The 23248-nt window shown below is 40.2% G+C and overlaps 1 protein-coding gene across 1 annotated transcript; it reads right to left on the reverse strand.

The window, feature by feature from the left end:
• Positions 1-11902: 11902 nt before the first annotated feature.
• On the reverse strand, positions 11903-22207 carry LOC145408942 (myotrophin-like). The gene is made up of 4 exons (XM_080279522.1): positions 22073-22207; positions 21061-21174; positions 19328-19411; positions 11903-12017 (listed from the first exon to the last, which is right to left on the reverse strand). The coding sequence occupies exons 1-4, from the start codon at positions 22136-22138 to the stop codon at positions 11931-11933; spliced, it is 351 nt and encodes a 116-aa protein (XP_080135648.1). The 5' UTR covers positions 22139-22207; the 3' UTR covers positions 11903-11930.
• Between the last annotated feature and the right edge of the window lie 1041 nt (positions 22208-23248).

Genomic DNA, 23248 nt, shown 5'->3' on the forward strand with positions numbered 1-23248 from the left:
CACTGTAGTGCTTTCCCCCCAAGACAGTCACTTATTCTTCATCCTCTCTACATGACCATACCATGTCAAATGCTGCTGATGCTTTTGACACAACAGATCTGTAGCCAGACTTTCAATGGGGGGGAGGGGTCTTTCCTGCTGAATCTGGACTTCCATAGCAACTGGCTGGACAAAGGTCTGCCGCATGCTTGTAATGGGGGTCCAGGTGTATGCATAAGCGACACTGAGAAGCGGCACAAAACTTCCGAACAACGGTGTGACTCCGCATATTAAAAAAGCAGACCATAAGAAAGTGACCCTTTAGATAGGTGGGGAGGGGTCATCCAACCCTCTTGACCCCCCTACTGGCTGTGGGCCTGCATAAGCATATGACGGGTAAAAATTGGAATTTTCTTCTTCACTAGTTTATTGTTGCGTGCAAGAGATGGAATGAGAATATACGATTGTATGGATCCATCGGCTCAAGGATTACATGGGTAAGATTGAAAATTGGACTACAAATGCGGGTGATTGTGTGTGTATATGTGTTAATGCAAGATCGTGCAAGTCGAGTGAAAGAAGAGTTCTGGACAAATGAGGCAATGTGCAAGGAAAAGTTTGAATGGAATGATAGAGTGTTTTTGACTGGGGATATGATTGGAAAAGTAGGGAATGTGATGTGGATGGAATAGTTGGTGAATGGGGTGTGCCTGCTGAAGTGAACGAAAACGGCAGTGCTCTAGTGGACATTTGTGCATGGAGAGGGTTGGCGATAGCCAATACCCTGTTTAGACACAAAATGATCCACAGGTATACCAGTACATGTCAAGTGATGAGAAGGGAGGGTGGTGAACTGAATGAATGGAAGGCAATGATTGATTGTGTGTGTGGATGACAGAATGAGGTGTGTAATGGATGCAGGAGCACACAGAGGTTGGGGAAGTGGACTTCCTGACCACCACTTGGTGAAAGTCAAGATTCAAATGAAATAGAGGAGGAGGAGAAGGGAAGGAAAGGAGGTAGTAGTCCATCCAAGGAGGGTAGTAAGGTTGCAAGAGGATGGAAAAAAAAAAAAAAAGGCAGAATATAAGAGAAAAATGGGAGAAATGGAGTTCCCCCGAGCTAAGCCCTGTATTGGACTATATAGCCCCGCTAGGATTACAGGAGCGAGCTACCACTCCCAGCACGGCAGCCCGGGCGAGGCTCGAACTCGCAATCCCCCGATTACGAGTCCAGCACGCTACCACTGTGCTACCGCGCCCCCCGAGAAAAATGGGGGAGCGAGTGGGTAAATATGATTTGGAGCAGAGGGGGGGGACTTGGAAGATGTGTGCAAGATATTCAAAGAAATCTGTGCAGCATGTGAGGTGATGTGTGGGGTGAAGAGAAAATGAAAGGGAGTGCAAGGAACAGCATGGTGGAACGAGAGGTGAGACAGGCTGCGGCATAAAAGAAACAATAAAGCATGTAGTGAGTGGACGAGAAACAGGGGCATGGAGGAAGTTGGGAAAGAGATCAGAGAATTATATGTAGAGGGGAAGAGAGAGGTGAAAAAATTAGTAAGAGAGAGTAAGAAGTGGTTGGATGAGGAATTTGGAAGGAATCTGAGTGTAACATGGAGGGAATGTAAGAAAATGTTCTGGAAAGAGGCAGAGTTAGACAGGGTGGTAATGATGTAAGCCTGGGAGTGCATGATAAAAATGGTACAGTATATTGCTAGTGGAGAAGGGAGAAAGTGAGCAGATGGAGAGAACACTAAGGAATTGCTGAACACAGATAATGAAAGTAATGTGAGTATAAGTGGCTGGGGAATGGCTGGGAGGAGGGAGGTGAGAAGACAGGTAGGAATCAGTAGGATGGAAGTAGTGAGAGCAATGAAGAAAGTCAAAATGGGGAAAGTCCCAGGAATTCATGGAGTTTGTGGTGAAATGCTGATGTAGGCTATGGGGGAGAGATAGTAGTAGAATGAATGTGGAAGGTGTGCAGATTGGCCTGGGAGGAAGGTAAAGTCCTGGAGGATTGGAAGTCAGGCATAATTTTTCCCCTGTACGAAGGAAAAGGGCAAAAAGAAATGTGTGGTAATCATAGGGGCATTTGTCTTCTTAGTGTATTAGGAAAAATATATGGTAGGATACTTATTGACAGACTTAGGTAAACAACAGAGGAATTAGTTGGATGAGAACAGGGAGGTTGTAGGAAGGGAAGAAGTTGTGTAGATCAAATAGGGTATTCATCCTTAGGTCTTTAGTGGAAAAGTTTCTAGAGATGGGAAAGAAGTTGTATGCAGCCTTCATGGACTTGGAGAAAGTATTTGACAGGGTGAATAGATAAGGAATGTGGAAGGTATTAAGGATATACGGAGTAAATGTAAAGCTGTTCAATGCCGTGAAGAGGGTGTCTGGGGGTGCTAATTCTGCAGTGCATGTGGATAGTGAAGTGAGTGAATTTTTCCATCTGAATGTTGGATTGAAACAGGATTGTGTTATGTCCCCATGGCTGTTCAGTCTGTATGTGGATGAGGTTATAAAATAGATACAAGGTTGGGCAGTGGATGGGAGTGACCCTAATAAGAGAGGACAGTGTCGAAAACTCCTTGTACTGTTGTTTGCAGACAAAACTGTACTGTTAAGTGAAAACGAAGGGGGACTGCAAGGCTTGGTGAATGAGTTTCGGTGTGTGTGTAAGCAACGGAATTTAAAGGTGAGTGTAGGGAAGAGTAAAGTTATGGTTTTTTAGAGAAGTGAAGTCACTGAATGTACAGTGTGGCTGGATGAGGAGGAAATGGAATACCCGGTATATGAGTGCATTTAAGTACTTGGGTAGTGTGATGAGTAAGGATGGAAGTTTAGGGAACCAAGTACTTGAAAGGGTACAACAGGGAAGAAAGGTTGCTGGTTCTTTGAAAGCAGTGATAAGAAACAGGAGAGCATGGGAGTGAAAAAGTCACAGCATGACAGTATTATGATACCAACTCTAACGAATGGAAGTGAAGCTTGGACCTTGCTGGAAGGGTACAAGTCAAGAATGAGAGCAATGGAAATGAGTTATTTGAGAAGATCATGTAAAGTTACATGGAGACAGACTGAAAATTGGGGAAGTGAAGGAGCGCTATGGTGTGGATGTGAGTCTGATATAACGCGTTAGGAGAAATACGCTGAGGTGGTTTGGGCATGCGGAGAGGATGGAGAGCGAAAAACTACCAAGGAAAGTGTATATGAGTGAGGTGGAGGCAAGGAGAGGGAGGGGGAGGCCTCGGACGAGATGGGGGGATGGAGTGGAGAGATATATGAGAAGGGAGGTGTGAGCCGGGAGCAAGGCAGTGAAGTGGCAATGGATAGGACGACATGGTGACTTGTCTGTGGCCAACCTTTACAGGATTAAGGCATCTGGCAACAGACAGATAGACTAGTTTATTCAACAGACCTTTCTCTCCATGTTCCACTGCAGTAATACATTTTTCCTTTTGTATTTTCCTATAAAATTTCCATTGTTTTTTTCCACATTGCTTGGCGAGTTGGAAGGCAGCCTGGAGACAGAGAACATAGTGAAATAGAGATAACTTATACTGGGCCACCTACCCCATGATTAAGGTGTATGGCTGTAGATAGACATAAATACTGAAGGAGTAACAGAGACAGCAGCCAGTCTTTTAGTGTAAGAGACCATCACTAAGCTGAATAAAATCTGACAACAGAATGCTGTATAATGAAGAAGTCATCATACCAGCCACAGCAATAGTCTGTCTATCTATAACCATAATGCCACAAAGGGTGGCTGTTTGTCTTTGAGTTACTTGTTTTATGGGGAGGGCACTAACCCTCTGCCAACCCACTTTTGACACGTAGGGAACATGTATAGGTTAATTGTCAGGTTACCACCAAGTGTAGTAAATGGTTTCCTTAATACAGGAAACCATTTGGCTTGTCACTCAATATAATGCCACCTGAAAAGGATGGATAAGTAATAAAAAGTGTTAGGAAATATGAGAGAAATAGGAAGCAAGGAGGAGAGACAAAAAAAGAACGATAAAGGTGAAGGAAGTCGGCAACACTGCATCATGTGATGGATGATGGTCACCACCACCTACCACTAGCAGCAGTATTAGTATTAGAATTACTGTAGTATTAGCATAGTATTAGTAGTAGTTGTGGTAGTGGTGGTGGTGGTAGCAGTACAGAAGTTGTAGTTGTAGTAGTAGTAGTACAGTGGTGGTGGTGGTGGTGGTGGTGGTGGTGGTAGTAGTAGTAGTAGTAGTAGTAGTAGTAGTTGTATTAGTTGTAGTAGTAGTAGTTGTATTAGTAGTAGTTGTAGTAGTAGTAGTTGTAGTAGCAGTAGTAGTAGTAGTAGTACCTGTAGCAACAATCCCAGCTTCATCTGGACATAAACCTGGTAGACTACAGGCTGAAGCTGCCATCTTCCTGAAATCAACCAGCCTCCTTTCAGCAGACAGGAAGGGAACTGAGGGATATTTGTACATAACTGGGGAGCTCCACCAGCCAGACTCATCAGTGCCACCACTTGAAGGTTTCCCTCTCCAGTACCTGTCATCATAGTAAAGGGGTTATATGAGGTTAAATGGCAATTGTATTCACACTGATTGGAAGGTAAGAAATAAAAGAGAAAAGTCAATTAAAAAACTATTTTATTGTTCATCCTAAAGAAAGAGTTCTCATACCAAAGAGGCCGTCTAGGGGATATGCCATAAGACATACACACGCTGCCAATGGAGGCCTCAGTCCTTAACCCTTCACCTGCATTACTGTAACTCCACACCAAGTTATTCAACATACAGTAAGGGACCCAATGCAGATGCAATATTTTTAAATATGCGAATGAGTACTGTAATGTACAGTACTGTACTGGAATGACATTTTCTTCCGGCTCACTTCTGGCAATTTTACTCGTCAAACAGTTAAAAACTCTATAATCCTTTTTCTTGCCCTCAAGAAGTTCTGTTGTTTTATTCATTAATTTTAGAAATTATTTAAAACTTCTGTTTCCATTATTTATTTAAAATATTTTTATATGTATAACTCACAGTTTTATTCAAAACAAAAACTTCATACAGTGAGTGTTCAGTCTCTTCAATGCTTTCAGTGCAATGGCAAGTCCTTGTTTGCTCCTGGTTATTATATTCAGTACATGTAGTTACACAATTAAAAACAGTCTCTAACTCTATGCCTCTCATATTTGATTCTCATTAACTGCTATCGGATACATTTAGGTGAAGCTACAGAACGTGGTGAATGTTTTTGGCATATCAGATAGAGCCAGGACTCCGGGGGTTTGAATGATGAGTGAATGGAAGCGTGGCCCATTGGACTGGGCAAACTTGGGCTGTCTGGATACTGTTACTCCTCACCTGCCCTAGGTTGGGAAAGGAGGTCCAGATGATGATGACAACAAATTCCTCATGGGGGAGGGAGTCAAAGGGATTATGAATCTCGATAACCCTATGGCTGCCATATTCGAAACTAAATACTTTATTCTCATTAACTAGACAATATGATAACCTCAAACTTTGGTACACCCTATATGACAAATATGACAACAATCCAACACCCATTTTCTGTAGTGCAAGTTTTGATACCCTCATGATATGCAGTTGAAAGCCCATTTTCTGCCAAGCTCAAATGACTACAGAACATAAAAAAATCTGATTACAGGCAATGGAAAAAAAAAAATAGTCTGAAGTGCTGACATTCCTTAATCTAAACATCTGATTACAGGCAATGAAAAAACACAAACACCCATCTTGCTAAGCAGTGACGTCACAAGAGTAGCAAATTTTTGTCACCTGACGGAACTCACGTATATTTCCAAATAAACAGTATACAGTAAATTCTGTAGTTGCATCTTCAATAACTTCTCTCACATCATGCATAAATGCCCATGCAGGTGCCTGTACCCCATTTCATTTAACTGAAAAATTCTTGCCCCACATCTAAAAACGCTGCAAGTACCCTGAACTGAGACTAACTTCCTGCAGCTGATGATCAGCTAAGAGTCTCTCTGACCCTCAGACTGCTTTTTACTTCACTCTGGAAAACTCCTACAATTTTATGCAGGAACATTTTCATCTGTTAAACTATTTTTTTTTTTCAACAGAAACCCCTACACAACAGGTTAAAAATGGTCTCTATAACCCCTGGACTGCAATGGTGGTGTCTGGTTATCTTAATTTAGGTACAATTGGCAAAAAGAGTTCTGGTATCTCTCCTGTTTTTCTTTCCACGGACTCAGAAAATTAATCTGGTAAATCCGAAGATCTGCCTCTACCAACACTGCCTCTATGGATGAAGAGAGTGGGACAATACACTGGTGTAAGAGAAGGACGAGAATGAAGTGAGTCTGAGAGTGGCTGAGGTGAGTGATGTTAGCCTGGATGTGCTTGTCATGACCATGACCATTCATTGTTCAGGGGTTCCCTGAAGGGAGGGAGGAAGGCATCGGATATGTAGATGATGATGATGATGATATTGAAATCTGAAGAAAATGACACTGACAACACAGGTTTATAAATGTTGGCTGCTGTGGATTCCTAAGGCTGATTCTGCCTGTCAAGGTCCATGGAAAGAGAAGCAGAGGTGAGAACTTCTGTTTCTGACTGTCAAGTCTTCATTCTATGCTACTGATGCATTACAATTTATTTTATTTTATTTTTTTCTATATACAAGTGGTGCTGCAAGTTTAGGGAAACTGGCAAATCAGTTTATAGATAGTAACAGAACTTTGACAGGTGACTTTTAAGGGGAAAAAATAAAAAAAAAATCCTTCAGAGTGCAGGGGCATGAGGCTAGGCTACCATTACTCCAGTGCATTTAAGGGTGAGATATCAATCTACACCCGTGGTACTTGCTTAAATGCCAGAAAAATCTCTGGCCACCTCTTGGACTCAAAAGTACCACAGACCGTAGTGCATTCCAACCTAAGCACTCTACCAACTGCACCACAGAACAAAGAACATCAAATAGCTAATATGTAGCTAGAATTCTCTGTACATGTACTATATCTGTGGCCCACACCTAACTTCCTCACCAGTACGCAGCTGAAAGGTTAAGGCTGGACAGGACAAAAACTCTTAACACTACTACTATCACAAATAAACCTCTGTGGGGGAAGGGGGATTTATTATTATTGATTTGTCTTGCTCTTAACCCTAAATGCACTCACAGGCATTTTGATGATTCATGATAAAAGGGGGACAGTATCAGAATTACTCACTAATCACGAAAGACCTCTAAAGTTAATAAAGTACCTATAGTCCGTTTTAAGCCTCTTGGCAAATGTGCCCCACCCCCCTGCATTTGACTGGCTCATATAACAGTGGGAATGGTAATGCTATGGCTCTTTCTCATTATATGATAATTCTCTGGCCAAATGCATGAAGGCCCAATGCCCACAAAGACAAATTATGAGTTTGGTCCAGGGAACACTGTTTAAAGTGACATACTTTTCTGTGGGGAAACAGACAATCTCTATCCTCATTATTTTCACTAAAGATAACTTTTACAGAATTCTTTTTTAGATGATGAATGTTATTATACAAGGAATATGAGCTACCGATTATCGTAACACTGAATAAACCCTATACCAATGATCCCATCATACAAGTATGAGTTAGTAATTGCTATAAATGTATATATCAAATATCCCAATGTACAAAGAATACAAGTTACTGAATAAGCTACTGTTATAAAAGTTCTACTGTACTATGTAAATCCAATACTGTATTGTAAATGAAAATGAGATTATTTGGACTTTATATAAAAAAAAAAAAAAAAGTTCTGAATATACTGACACTGAAAATATTTAAATCTACACTACATAATTAAGCTGTAATGAAAAAAGTATATCTAAAATTTCATTCTAGAAAAATGATTTACAAAATATCCTGATAGTGATGGGTTAGGGTGATGGTGATGATGATATACAATTATGGACAGTAATATAAGTACAACATTTCACAATCAACCAATTACAAGTATTTTATATCTTCTGATAAGGTAGAACCAGGATTCTGGGTCCTGAACACTGAGTGAATGGGAGTCTCTCTTTCAAGTTTTTTTTTTTTTTTTTTTTTTTTTCCCTCACCCCAAAGTCTGGATAATGATGATGATGATGATGATTAATGATGATGACGTTGATGACGATGATTCTTAGAAGTCTTTTACGCTCCAAAGATAACAATATTATGCTTAAAAATTTGCTGCTTGCTGACTTGTTCTTTAAGGCAATGTGAATCAACAAGTAATTATGAGGCTGATTTTGGAAGGTGTGACTATGAAGTGGAGCCAGTATTCCAGGGGTATAAATGGTGGGTGAATTAATATCTGGTTCATTTCACTAGGCGTGTTGTTGATTGATCTTCCAGTATCATCATTTTTTTTTTTTTCCCCTTGCTTTCAATTAATCTGCCACCTAACACTCCCCCCTCCCCCCTTTTCCTTGCTTCCTGGACCTACCTCTCCCCAGCTGTGGATGGAAAAGTACAGCAGGCTGATACTGATGAAATGAATCAATATTTATGTCTACAACAGTACACATCTACAGTCCTTCCAGGTTAACTTAATCACAGCTCAGCATTCTAGGCAGGGGTGGGGCAAATTCAACCGTTAACTCTTTGACTACAATGATGGATTTTTCATTTTATTCCTGCTGTTGTCATGCGATTTTGTCAAGCTTAGGAGAGAATTTTTGGACTGGATGGGTTCGATATAACCCTCCACAACACATTCAACATGGGAGATTTTTTCTAAGAACAGATTATTCAATTTAATTTGGTGGAAAGCTCCAACCTTTTGCACCTCAACAATAAGACAACACTACACCTCTATAGTCTTACCATACCACTTCTCTGTGACTAACACTGCATTCCAGAGTTAATCTCGTTATAGCTTAGCATTGAAGATGGAAAGACGGCAAATTTACACCCTGTTAAACTGGAGAGGGAGACTGTGAAATTTTACACCTACTTAAAGTTAACAGAATATAGAACAGAAATTACTGGAGATTGCATTAGAAATACAAATGATATTCTTGAGCTGAAGGCTTCACCTCCTTCAGTCTAATGGTGTTTTTATAATTCTGTCCAACTTTCAAAGAGGCAATTTTATTCAGCCAAAAGGACTCCACAGCTGTAGTAGTAATTGCAATCCTAAGTTGCTCTTCTTCTGCAGTCCATTACCTTTCTCTCAGGGGATAGAACAGAGACTGAGGGACACTTTTATAACCAAGCAGTACCACTATCCAATCATTAGTGCCACTTCTTGAGGGCATCCCTATCAACCCCCCCCCCTCCCTCTCTAGCTATAAAGGACTCAATGAAGGCCCAGTCTAACCTCTCCCATTCAAAAACTCTACCCTAAAGTGAAGTAAAACATACAGCAGCAACAACAACAATAATACAAAAATCCATCACCATACCAAAGGGGTTTGAATCAATGGACTACAAACCATCATAGGTATTATAACCCTTGAATTCCAGTGACACATTTTGGTTAAATCTCACTGCTACCCAATCATTTCACACAACACTGGGGAAACTTCTCATAAGGATGGATTTAATGGTTTTAAACCTAACTCCTCCAGTTTGAAAAGTCTGCTGCAGGTTGAATTTAATCGGCATTTCCTGACACTCTGATGCAGCTTAGGACAGTCTTTCTAACCTGGGGAGGTTAGACATAGCCTTGATAAACCTCTTAAAAGACCAACAGAAATAGGGGATAAAAAAATAGTACAAGATTAGAAAAAAAAAAAAAAAAAAGACAGAGGAAGTGGATGGAGAACTAAAAGACCGACAGAAGAAAAGAGGGGGACATGAAAGATGGGAGGGAAACTAAAAGAAATGAGGATAAGACCTGGAGAGGTCAGACACAGCCAAGGAATAAAAGAAAGAATGACACAAAAGAGAAGAATCGGAAAGATGATGAGGGTGAAACTAGACAAGATTTACATTCAGAACTGAGAGTATTGTTTTTTTAACTGAAGAGGTTAGTCCATCCATCCATCATCCAATTCTACGTTGCCCCATGAGGAGCATAGGAGCCCGGGGCTAGGCAGTTGGTCCTGACATTTAAGATGAGAGCGACCAAACTCATCCCTGAGTGGCATTACGTGAGCAATAAACCCCAACCACCCCTTGGATATAAACCTTCACCGGCTCAATCCGATTGGAACACCTTTATTACCCACTAAACCACCAGGTGCCAAAATTTGGTTATATGGTTACCACCCAGTGTAGTAAATGGTTTCCTGGTGTACAGGAAACCATTTGGCTTGTCACTCAGTGTAGAGTCACCCACAGGCAGAAGAAAGAGGAAAGAATGAAGGAATGAAAGACAGAGGAGGGAGTGTAAAGTCACCCGTGGGCAGAAGGACGAGGAAAGAATGAAGGAAAGATAGAAGATGGAAGAAAAGAAGGATGGAGGAGAGGACAGGGCAGACACCCGAGAGCAGCACTACATTGAGTGAGTGGATGGTTAGACACAGCCTTAATGAGAAAAAAAAAGTGGAGAGAGAGAGAGAGAAGGAATGAGTATTATGAAAGAATAACAAGGGGGAACAGGAAAGGCGTGGTTAGATACAGCCTTAATACACCCCTCAAAATATGAAGAACCTTCCCAAACAAAATAAAATATTGGGTACCACTTAGAATATGCCAAAATGTGCCTCTTGGTCTCAATGGGGTAATGGACGCACAGAGCCTCAAAGCACGAACTGTAAACATTGAGAACGCGGAGAAGTAACAAAGATTCAGTATAAAGTTGGTATAAACAATCCCTTTGCTTCCTTGCATCTCACTGCTGGCTTGCTTTTGTGTGTGTGTGTGTGTGTGTGTGTGTGTGTGTGTGTGTGTGTGTGTGTGTGTGTGTGTGTGTGTGTGTGTGTGTGTGTGTGTGTGTGTGTGTGTAATTATATATATACAGAACATATATATATATATATATATATATATATATATAATATATATACATACAGTAAAACCTCGATATAACGGACTTCGATAGACCGGAATTTGCTTTTAATGGAATCAAAGAGCTACCGGACTAAATTCCTATATGTAGGAAAACGTCCGATAAAGCCCAAAGCAGTCCGGACTGCCTGACCACTTTAACTATGTTCACCACAATTAGGTAAATAAAAGACATGTTTATCAGTGTACAATACAGTATTATTATATATATTATACCATTTGATTATTGTAGTGGAGGTATAATACAGTACAGTACTGCAATGGTAGTGAAAACAGTTTAAAAACTGTTGGTGCAATCCGGCCTAATGTCTGATATATCGGAAAAAGTCCGGGTTAGCAGGGGGAAGTCCAGATGTTGCTTTTATCGGAATTTTGTTTTTTCGGAATGGCTTGAGCCCCAATTAGTCCGTTATAGTGAGGTCTTACTATATATATACAGTATATCTCATCTCATCTCATCAGTCGTTTCGAGTGTCCACTGCAGGACCGGCCTATCCCGACTGAAGTGGGGACGATACAGGCAATGTATCTCTACCAAGTGGCTTAGGCTGTATAGTAGAGATTGTATGTAGGGTGAGAGATGCTTGTAACTGTAGTGTTGGAGTAGCTTTGGATGTGTGTGTAGTCTGTGAACCAAGTGTAATCGGCCCGCGCAAGCCGACTGGGTGCAAGCATACTAAACAGTATGCGACACTGGTTCAACCACAGCACCCATTATGTCCGCCAATGCAGTACATGGCCAGAAGAACACTCCCAAAGTTTATTACCTTGGCGGGGCGCGAACCCTCATTCTTCAGTGTACGAAAACGCACTTTACCACTACCACAGAGGCTCCATACCTATATATATATATATATATATATATATACTGTATATATATTGTGTGTGTGTGTGTGTGTGTGTGTGTGTGTGTGTGTGTGTGTGTGTGTGTGTGTGTGTGTGTGTGTGTGTGTGTGTGTCTACATGTGATCCCGGTTTATCTTAGTAGTGCCTTGATCTCATCCTTCTCGGCAGCATCCAAGTAGCTGGTTCCATCGGGGGCCGTACCATTCTTGTCTGCACCCTGGGAATATCGATCACTCCATAAAGTTCTTGCACACGCATCTGCTGCACATAAACAACAATAATGCCTACACACACCCTGAACAGTAACATCTTCACTAGGATGGAGACTTAACCCTTTCAATATGATGATTTATTTGTTCATTTTATTTTTGTTAACTTCACAATTTCTTTGGCTTGGCACAAGCTTTTCAAACTGGAAGAGACTGATATAGCTTTCATTTACTCTCCACTTCGATAAGTTTCTCCTATGGTAAAAAGGTTGTCTAGAGAAAGCAAGAATAAAATGGAGTCAATGTCATTTAATTGAAATGACTAAAGATTTGTTTTTTACTACAGCCACATGATTTTTGTCAGTTTAGTAAAAATCTCCATTGTGAAGAGCTAAATGAAATCTTTTAATTCTTCTAGTACCGAATAAATTTTTCACAACATTTCAGTTTCTCCCAGATTAATTATTTTTATTTAGTTTAGGACAGCCTTGGCTGTGAGGAGGTTAAATGAGGACGTCTAACATGGAACAATCAGTGCTATTAAAACTGTGGTATAAGGAGGAGACCACAGTTTGCAGATAACAAAAACTTGCGTATCTTGAAACATAGCTTCCTCTCATCATTTATATGCACTTCACTTATATGGATAATTTCAGGATGCACTTCTTTATTACAATTATATCCTTCCAGAGTGGAGGCTACACCAAGGCAATAAGACAGACATTGTGGATAGCAAACCACTTCCCTCACTACCAAATTACCACATCGCTTGCCATGCCAGCCAATTTAACAAGTATGATTTTATCAACAAATAATATCTATGTATGACCTCTAAAAAGTACAACTTTGATAACAGCATCCAGTATACATTACTTCTACTGGCAGGTGATAATGCATTCTGTTGAGATCACTGGGCTGGGGGTTTCCAAACTTTCATTGTTTCAGTATCAGTCTATGAAACAACAACGAAACACTTGGAAGAGGAACTCTGAATCCTCCTTTCTTTTTAATTTCAATATAATGTGGGTCAGAAATGCATTTGAGAATCTAGTTAAGCCTAAGAAAACCAAAACATTAAATTGTATAGTAGAAGCAGTGTCTCTGATGCATGTAACCATGTGTTACCTTATGCAAAACTTTGTGATGCACATATCTTTCACTTTTCCTATGAGAGAGAAAAAATCACTTTTGTAGTGCAATATAGGTAAGTGTGACGAGAAGGGATGGAAGTTTTGAGGGTGAAGTACTTGAGAGGGTACAACAAGGAAGAAAGGTTGCTGGTTCTTTGAAACCAGTGATCAGAAACAGGAAGTGAGCATGGAAATGAAAAAGTTACTGCATGACAGTATTGTGATACCAACTTTAACATACAGAAGTGAAGCTTGGACTTTGTTGGAGGGACACAAGTCAAGAGTGAGAGTAGTTGAAATGAGTAATTTGAGAGGAGCATGTGGAGTCACATGGGAAGACAGACTGACCAAGGAAGTGAAGGAGCAGTGTGGTGTGGATGTGGATGTGACAGGAAGCGTTAGGAGGAACTCACTGAGGTGGTTTGGCCATGTGGAGAGGATGGAGAGCAAGAGACTGACAAGGAGAGTGTATGTGAGTGAGGTGGAGGGGAAGAGAGGGAGGGGGAGGCCAAGGATGAGATGGAGTGATGGAGTGGAGAGGTACTTGAGTGAGGGGTGTGTGAGCTGGGAGCAGGGCAGTGAAATGGCGGGGGACAGGGCGACACGGAGGCGATTTGTTTGTGGCCACCCCTTAAAGGATTGAGCAATCTGGCAACAGATAGATAGAGAGACAGAACATGGGCAACCTGAAAAAGTAGTAACCCCTACAGCCTGGGGGAATTATACCAAAGCTGCATAAAACTATCTATCTATTGCCAGACGCCTCAATCCCGTTTGGGGTGGCCACAAACAAATCGCCTCCAAGTTGTCCTGTCCCCCGCCATTTCACTGCCCTGCTCCCAACTCACACCCCCCTCTCTCATATACCTCTCCACCCCATCCCCAAAAGCTCCTGAAATTTGAAAGCAGGGTGGAAACCACTTAGCATGTGGTGTGTGGATGTTAGGTGGCAATGTACGCACCCTTTGTTTGTTAGTGAGTCAAGTGCCATTGTGCAGGGTAGATGCATTCTTTTCTTTCTTTTTTTTTTTTTAAATCATCGTTTGGGTTAGTTTGTGAATTTTGTGATCTCATAAATGGAGGATGTGAAAGTGCAACGTGTGTGCATCAAGTTTTGTGTGAAACTCAGGAAGAATGCAGCACAAACTCATAAAATATTAAAATAAGCATTTGGCGACAATGCATGGGAGGTTAAACAGAACTACGATTGGTTTAAGCATTTCAAAAACAGATGAATGTCACAAATGACAATGCACGTTCTGGTCACCCTTCCACCAGTTCAACTCCAGATAATGTGGCTAAAGTTCATGCAACCATCCTTGAAGATGACAGGAGGACAATCCACAATGTTTGTGACACTGTTGGCCTATCATATGGAACTTGCCAATGCATTTTGTCTGATGACATGAGGCAAAAATGTCCAGACAAGTGGCGCACAAACAAATGGGTGCTTCACCATGACAATGCACCCACGCACACAGCACTTGTTGTTCAGCAAATTTTGGCATAAAAAAACATGCCAGTTGTTCCCCACCCCCTATATTCACCTGATTTGCCCGTGATTTTTTTCCTCTTTCCGAAAATGAAAATCCAGCTGAAAGGACTAAGATTTGACTACACTGAGGAGATCCAGGAGTAAATCACTGATCCTCAAGGACTTCCAGAACACCTTCTGATTGAGGGAGAAGCACTGGGATTGATATCTGCATGCCCAAGGAGGCTACTATGAAGGGGACAGTGGTACTTAGGACTTGATCTAAGTTTTTTCCTTCTTTAGTCAAATTTCAGGACTATTGGGCAGGACCTCGTACAGAGACTGATGAGATGATTTCTAACCCTCAAAGCCTGGGTATGTTATCTACCTATCTATAGTCACACATGCATATGTGTGTGCACATGCATGCATGCACATGCACACACACACACACACACACACACACACTGTCAGCCAAAGTAAATGGACGTATCTCGACTGCTCCCAGCCACCGCTGCAAACCTTAAGTAGTTTTCAGGAACTATGCTTGTCCTGACTCCTATGGTCTTGCTTTAAGTTTAAAATACTGTAAGTTAATATAGACTACTAAAAATGAACAGATTTATTGGCAGAGAGTATACATGAATGTTGGTTGTATTTTTGGTACCAGTTGTTTTTGGTACTGTAACCAATCTCAAACATGGCCGATAATGTAAACATTGAGGGACTTGAATTTCCAGGATTTGATAGTTATACTAATGTCATGGATTTGGTTAAAACACTGATGAGGATTAGTGAACTTGAAAAGAAGGTGGAGAATTACTATACAGAGTCTGATCCAGTCCAATGAGACGGCGAACGAGGAGATCAGGAATTTGAAGCGAGAAAATATAAATTGAGGAGAAAAATAGAAGAGAGTAGTAACAAAACAGAGAAGGTGAGTAGTGTATTAGATGAGCATAAGGCAAAGTGGGCACATGTAGAAGAAGAACAGAAAGAAGTGGTCAACTTAAGGGAAATAATTCACGAAGAAAGGGAAATGAACAAGGAAAAAATGGAAGAAAATGTAGTGAAAATACTGAAGAAAAAAGAGAAAATAGTGAGAGGAACTGTTGAAAGGAACAGATGTGTGGTAATATTTGGAAATAAGGAGGAGGAAGAAAAGGTTAGATCCGTGAGACTCGAGAGAGACACGAACCTGGTGAGAAGAATATTAAACAAGATTGATCCCGAAGGAGACAAGTGGGAAAGAGAAATTGACGAAGTAAGGAGGATAGGGCCTTATAAGAAAGGGGAAACACGACCAATGAGAGTCAAGTTGTCATAAGAAAGTGACCAGGAAACTAAGCAAAGAGGCAAGGATGGAAAATATTATAATAAGAAAAGATTTGAATGAAGAACAAAAAAGTTTTAAAATCATTGAAGGAACAAGTAAAGGAAAAAAATAAGAGGACAGAGGAAGAATGTAAAACGTTTTTTTTGGAGAGTGATGGATATGAAAGTAAGGATATGGTATGTGAGGAAATAGAAGTGAAGGAAACTAAGGGGGATGGCTATGAAAGATCAGAAATTGAGAAAGTTGTACCGACAAATAGAAGGAGAGAAGAGGGTATAAAAAACATCAAAAATAATTTGAAGGTGGTATATACTAATGTTGATGGTTTAATATCGACAAGGCTTGAAATTAACGATTTCTTGAGGGAACATGAACCTGATGTCTTGTGCTTTGTAGAGACCAAGTTAAGAGAAGATATTGATGTTCATTTGGGAGATGGTAAACACAAACTGTGGAGAAGAGACAGAAAAGAAAAAACAGGAGGAGGAGTGATGACAGCATTAAGAACAACATAAATGTAGATACCGTGGAAATGGGAGAAGGCAGGGCTGAAGTGATATATATATGAAATTAGAAACTGGAGAGAATGGCAAGAAAGATATGGTGGAAGTGTATGTTCCCCCTAAGACAAGAGCATGGAATGATGATGAATACCAAGAAATGTTGTCAGATATGGCTAGTTATTTACAAAAAAATAATTGAGAAAAACAACAATATAATTTTGGTGGGTGACTTTAACTGTAAAGAGGTGAATTGGGAGGAATGGGACTCAGGAGGCAGCGAAGATTCGTGGGGCAGTATATTATTAAATATAATAATGAATAATGTGATGACGCAATGTGTCAAAGAAGAAACACGGTTCCAAGGTGAGGACACACCAGCAAAGTTTGACTTACTGTTTACCAAAGAACCCGATGTAATAGAATCACTGAAATATTTCTGTCCTATAGGAAAAAGTGATCATGTGGTCACTGAGTTCCAGATGATAATAGGGAACGTCGAGCCAAGAGACGAGCTTTATAGGCAAGGAAGATAAAATTTTGGGAAAGCAAATTTTACAGGATTGAGAAAATTTTTCAAAAATGCGGACTGGAGAAAATCAGAGAAACAAGAGCGATACAGAGGAAGTGGGATACCTCTCTAGACTTCTATAATTTGGGAGTGGAAAAATTTGTACCAAGAGTAAGGGGGAAAGATAACAGGAAAAAGGAGTGGTTTAATAGAAAGTGTATGATAGCAAAAAAAGAGAGAGATAAGGTGTGGAACAACTGGAGAAAGAGAGGTAACAACAGAACAAAGGAAGAATATAAAAGAACTAGAAATGAATACACAAGAATACGTAGAGAAGAAGAAAGAAATTTTGAAAAAGGTATTATAGACAAATGTAAGGATGAACCCAAACTGTTTTATAGATTTGTTAATAGCAAACTGAAACAAAAGGAATGAATCACCAAACTGAAAGTAAAGGGAGAGGTCTATAAAGATGCAGCAGTGCAAGCCGAAATAATGAACAAATGTTTCCAATCGGTCTTCACTATTGAAAAAAAGTTTGTGGAAGGGGAGAAAGTGATTAGAAATGTACCAGTGATAAAAGATATAAAAGTGGAGGTACAGGAAGTGCATAAATTACTGGAAACTCAAGATGTATGGAAAGCCCCAGGACCTGATGGAATTTCTAATTGGGTACTGAAGGAATGCAGAGAACAACTGGCGGATAAGATTCACAGTTTAATTGTGTGTTCTCTGGAAGAGGGGAAAGTGCCACAAGAATGGAACACGGCAAATGTGGTACCAATTTATAAGGGAGGAAACAGGGAAGAACCCGTGAATTATAGACCAGTGTCTCTAACCAGCATGGTCGCAAAATTGTGTGAGAGAATCCTGAAAGACAGATGGATAAAATATCTAGAAGAGATGAATATTTAGGCTGAATGTCAGTTTGGATTCAGAAGTGGAAGGTCATGTGTTTCAAACTTGTTGAGCTTTTACTCAAGAGCGATTGACGTAGTACAGGAGAGAGATGGTTGGGTGGACTGTGTGCACTTTGACTTAGAGAAGGCCTTCGACAAGTTACCTCATAAGAGGCTAATGTGGAAATTAGAGTATACAGGAGGACTGAAGGGGAAACTCCTGGAATGGATGAGAGACTTTTTGAGAGACAGACAAATGAGGACAGTAATAAAGGATAGGATATCTGGATGGAAGGAAGTAACAAGTGGAGTCCCTCAAGGCTCAGTGTTGGCACCAGTAATGTTCCTGATTTATGTAAATGATATGGTAGATGGAGTGAACAGTTATGCAAGTCTGTTTGCTGATGATGTTAAGATCTTGAGGAAGGTACAGGTTGAGGAGGATTGTAAAATGCTGCAGGAGGATCTGGATAGGATACATGATTGGAGCCAGATGTGGGAAATGAAATTTAACATAAAGAAATTTCAAATATTGGAAATGGGTAAAAGTACCAGGAGGCCATCACTGATTTATTTGTTGGGTAATGAATTAATCACAAAAACGAGAGAAGAGAAAGATTTGGGAGTGCTGGTCCAAGATAGTTTGTCACCTGAAAAACATATTAACAAGATAGTTAGAGAGACTTATAAACTCTTGACTAACATAAGAGTAGCATTTCATCACATGGATAAGATGATGAAAAAATTGATAGTGGCCATGATCCACCCCAGGTTAGAATATGCAGCAGTAGTGTGGTCCCCAAACAAAAAGAAAGATATAAACAAGACTGAAAGAATACAAAGAACAGCAACCAAGATGGTCCCCAGTCTGGCAGATCTGTCATACAGAGAGAGGCTGGAAAAGCTGGATTTGCCTTCCTTAGAGGAAAGAAGAAAGAGGGGAGACATGATTGCAGTGTTCAGGACCATGATAGGAGTACATAAAATTGACCAAGATCTGTTTGTATGGGAAAAGAGAGCAACAAGAGGACACAGAATGAAATTGAAGAAGTCAAGCTGCTTGAAGGATATCAAGAAATACAGTTTTCCTTTTAGAAATATAGACCTGTGGAATAGCCTGGACAAAGAGATCGTCCAGTCTAAAAACTTAAACGAGTTTAAAGCTAAATTTGACTTACTGAGAAACAGCGACGGGAACCCACAAGCATAGCATATCTCGTGTATATCACAATTAGGTATGTTAGGTAAATACATAAGTATTTGGAATGATTTAGACAAAGAGGTGATGAAGGCGAAAAACATTCATGTGCATAAAAGTAGACTAGATAAATGTGGATATGGAGACAGGACAACACAAGCATTGCTCAATTCCTGTATACAACAAATAGGTAAATACACACACACACACACACACACACACACACACACACACAATGCAAAACTCTGAAACAACAGGTGGTATACTCACAGCTTCCAGCAGTACTTTGACACACTGTGTGTGACCCTCCCAGATGGCTGCGAGCAGAGCTGTGATTCCATGCTTGTCTGTGGACTGTGATACACCAATACTGTAAGCATAATCATCTATTTATATATCTAACTGGAAACCAGATCACCTATGGGGAGGCAGCTTTATTATTAATAATTCTCAGTCAAGGGTCTTCCATGAAAATGTCAACCTACAGTGTCAATCTCACAATTTATCAAAAAGTAAAAATTATACATTACTTTAAAGCTTAAACACTGATTTTTATGAATCTGGACAGAAAAAGTTTCGAAACTGTCTACTGAAAGCAAGGCAATAAAGAATGTCGTACCATGTCACTGAAGAAAAATTCATGCTGAAATTAGTGATTTTCTTATTATCACTGACACGAGTATTTATTTGGAATGCTGTCATTGGTTTTTATTGAAATAGCATCTGTTTCAGTTGTAATTGTCACTACAATTGCTTACATATATTTTGCAGTAAGACTGGCATTACCCTGAAGTGGAAGTACTTCAGGAGTAACGTGTGTGATGTTTTTTTTAACATTTTTCACATACACAGCTTACAAACTAGAGAAAACTAACAAAACTTAATATTATACACAGGCATCCTAGTACATTACTACAGCAGCCCTGTGATATCTTGTAAGATACTCTGGTAGGCCATATGCTCCATAACACACATTCCATGCATAGCATGTGGAACACTACCAGAAAAATATGTAACGTTTCTCACACATGGCATTTAACAAGAAATCACTGCAGTTACACTGAATTCAGGGAGAGATGGGTGGGTATGGTGGGAGGGCTGAATGGGTTGATGTCATGGATGGCACTGTTGGGTGAGCAGGGTGAGTGGCATCTGTGGGTGGGGAGGGTGGGGTGACTGTGGTTGGTGGGCATGATGGCCTGGGTCGTCGGAATGTGTGGGTCACCAGGGTGGCTGTTAAGATTGTGTGGCTGCAGTGCTTTGCATGGGTGGTTGGGTTGGGTGAGTGGGTGCATTCAGGATGGACAGATGTGCTGGGTGGCACTGTTAGATGAGCTTGGTGGGGGGCATTCGTCAGTGGGCAGGGTGGATGGCCGAGATTGGTGTGCTTGGTGGGTCGCACAGGTGGCTGGGAAGGGTGAGTGTTGGATGGGTTGAGTGAGTTGGTGGATATGTGGATGGGTGGATATGTGGCTTCCAAAACGACAAGACAGGAGTGGGACATTTGGAGCTAATAACCATATAACTTCTATCTATTGCCAGACGCCATAATCCAGTACGGGGTGGCCATTTGACTCTGAGTTATTTGTTTTACAGGGAGGGGCACTAACCCTCCACCAACCCACTTGACACGTAGGGAGCACTGTCACTGATAATTAGATTTTAGTATAGTATAGCCATAAGATTAGCAACCTTCCAATCTGATGATAGTGTTGGAAGGGGAAAGCCTTCCTCTCTTCTATCCTCTTTAATGCATTAGTTAGATCTTTAGCAGAAATAGCTTTCTTTTCCAAAAGATAATCTCATTCTAGGCCAATTGGCCCCCCTGTTATAAATACTTCATTGTGTACTCTCATCATTCTAACCCTATTTCCCACGAATGACCAGCATGACCTACAATAACAAAAACTGTCTTTGTTCATGTACAATACAAACTGCATCTGCTCAAGTGGTAGGAATAAAAAATAATACCCGTAATAAAACTAAGGAATAACAAAACTCACCTCTACATTAGCACCCTTGGCCAGCAGGTATTTGATTATGTCCAGTTGTCCATAGTCTGAGGCCAAGCAGAGTGGCGGTCGACCCTCTATGGCTGTATTCACATCTGTCCCGTGCTGACCACAAACATGTCAATTATACTCTTCACTCTATCCATCCATCCTTCCACTATATGTCTGCATTCATCTATCTCTATCTACAGCCAGATACCTTAATCGACCCTCTACTGCTGCAGTCATATTAATTTGGCCTGAAATTACCATCTCATCCTACGAATGTAAATCTGTAACAAGAGATTTGCAATAATATGCCACCTATACTCTATTAACCATAACCTGGCCTAAAATTACCATTTCATGAAGGAAAACGAGCAGAAAACTTGACATCTTATGCAGCTAGAAATTGCAGGAATCATTTAAAAAAAAAAAAAAAAAAAAAAAAAAAATCCATCCTAACATGAATAATTTGGGGATGTTTCAGGATGAACTGACCCACTGCCCTGTAGGACTCCACCTCAAACATCATTAACCAAACCTCGTGCTCTTGGACATGTTATTTTCACAGAATTTGGGTGTCATAAATAAATTTGCAATTACTGTACATACGAAAAATAACCCGTCATAAAATTTTCATTTGTTAATGGGAGCTCTCCTGCAGTTTGTCCTAAAATCACCCTACCCCCCAAAAACATGTGCACCACTAAGGGGTTCATACACCCTACGTTAAAAACCATTGCTCATATTTGATGCGGCAACATAAATACAACTCAACCTTTAGCAATACATTCAGAAACTTGGATACCTAGACACACGTGACAAATCTTAATTGCTGTCTTACTCCTACTATCACAAGGTCATTTTACTCTGCCTAGGCGTGGCATCCCATCATCCAGAGAGTTAATGGGGAAATATGATAACACTAAAAATTAGTCATTGCTAGCAAGTGACAGGAGGGAGGGGGGGGGGTCAGTTATTTTTCTCTAAATTCCCCGCTAATTACTTTATGCAGTCTCACCTTCTCCACGGCTTCTATCACCTGGTCCAGATCACCATTTTTGAGACCCCACACGAAGTCATTCATGCCTTCTGGTGTCGTGGAAAAACGCGAAGGAAACTGAATGTGCTCCTGCCTGACTCACCACCTTCCTCAACACCTGATTGTCGTGGCTCGTGCACTGCCGGAGGAACGCCCAGTGATTTTAAAATTTTACTTATCGCCCAAAATACCTATAATTTACATGCTTAACTACAGTGTGATAATATCAACCAGTTATTTCTGGGTTTCTAAATATGTTTTTTTAAATATAAAAGCGTTCTAGGGCCAAAAATTATAGCTTTCTTAATCCTGAGTATTATTGGTACGCGAGGGAAGGATAGTACTTTTTAAATATCCTACTCGAAAAACTATGGTTGTTATATATAATTTATATAATGTTAGCCGGCAGATATTTTCCAGTAAAGAAAACATGAGCACTTAGCGTTTATAAGGAACGCTGTGATTTATCAAATGAGCCACTTCGACTTCCCTTGTCTTTCTATTGCATTCGTTTAGACTCTCTTCCACCTCCAGACCATTTTAATCTTCCACAGGACTCCGTATTCCTCCTAATTCCTCAGTTTTAGCATATATCGCTCAATACAAACGGAATAAAGAAAGACAAAAACAGATGGTGTTAATTATACTTGATTATAATAGTTGGTGCGGTAGTTTTTTTCCTTTAATACCTGAGACGACGTGACAGCTGTGGCCTCTTGTTTTGATTTCACTGACATATATATATATATATATATATATATATATATATATATATATATATATATATATATATATATATATATATATTATATATATATATATATATATATATATATATATATATATATATATATATATATATATATATGAATTACAAGGGGAAACGAGCCACTCTCAGCTTCCTTTATATTTTCTGTCTCACATGGCTTCACACCCTTTTCCCTCCATTCCCCACTTCTATCTCTCACAAGTTTCCCTCTCCCTTCCATTTTCCTTCAAGTGCTCTATCTTCTCATCTCCTTATCCTATTAAAAGGGATACATTCATGTGGTGGCACTGATATAATTGAGCTACTCCACTACTTGGATATGCAAAAATCACTTAGCTGTCTCCCCTTCCCCATTCAACGACAATGGTGAATTGCAGAGGACATTT

This window comes from Coenobita brevimanus, chromosome 79 (assembly GCF_032717465.1).
Source record: "Coenobita brevimanus isolate Jiangsu-jjx chromosome 79, ASM3271746v2, whole genome shotgun sequence".
In the NCBI taxonomy this organism is placed as follows: domain Eukaryota; kingdom Metazoa; phylum Arthropoda; class Malacostraca; order Decapoda; family Coenobitidae; genus Coenobita; species Coenobita brevimanus.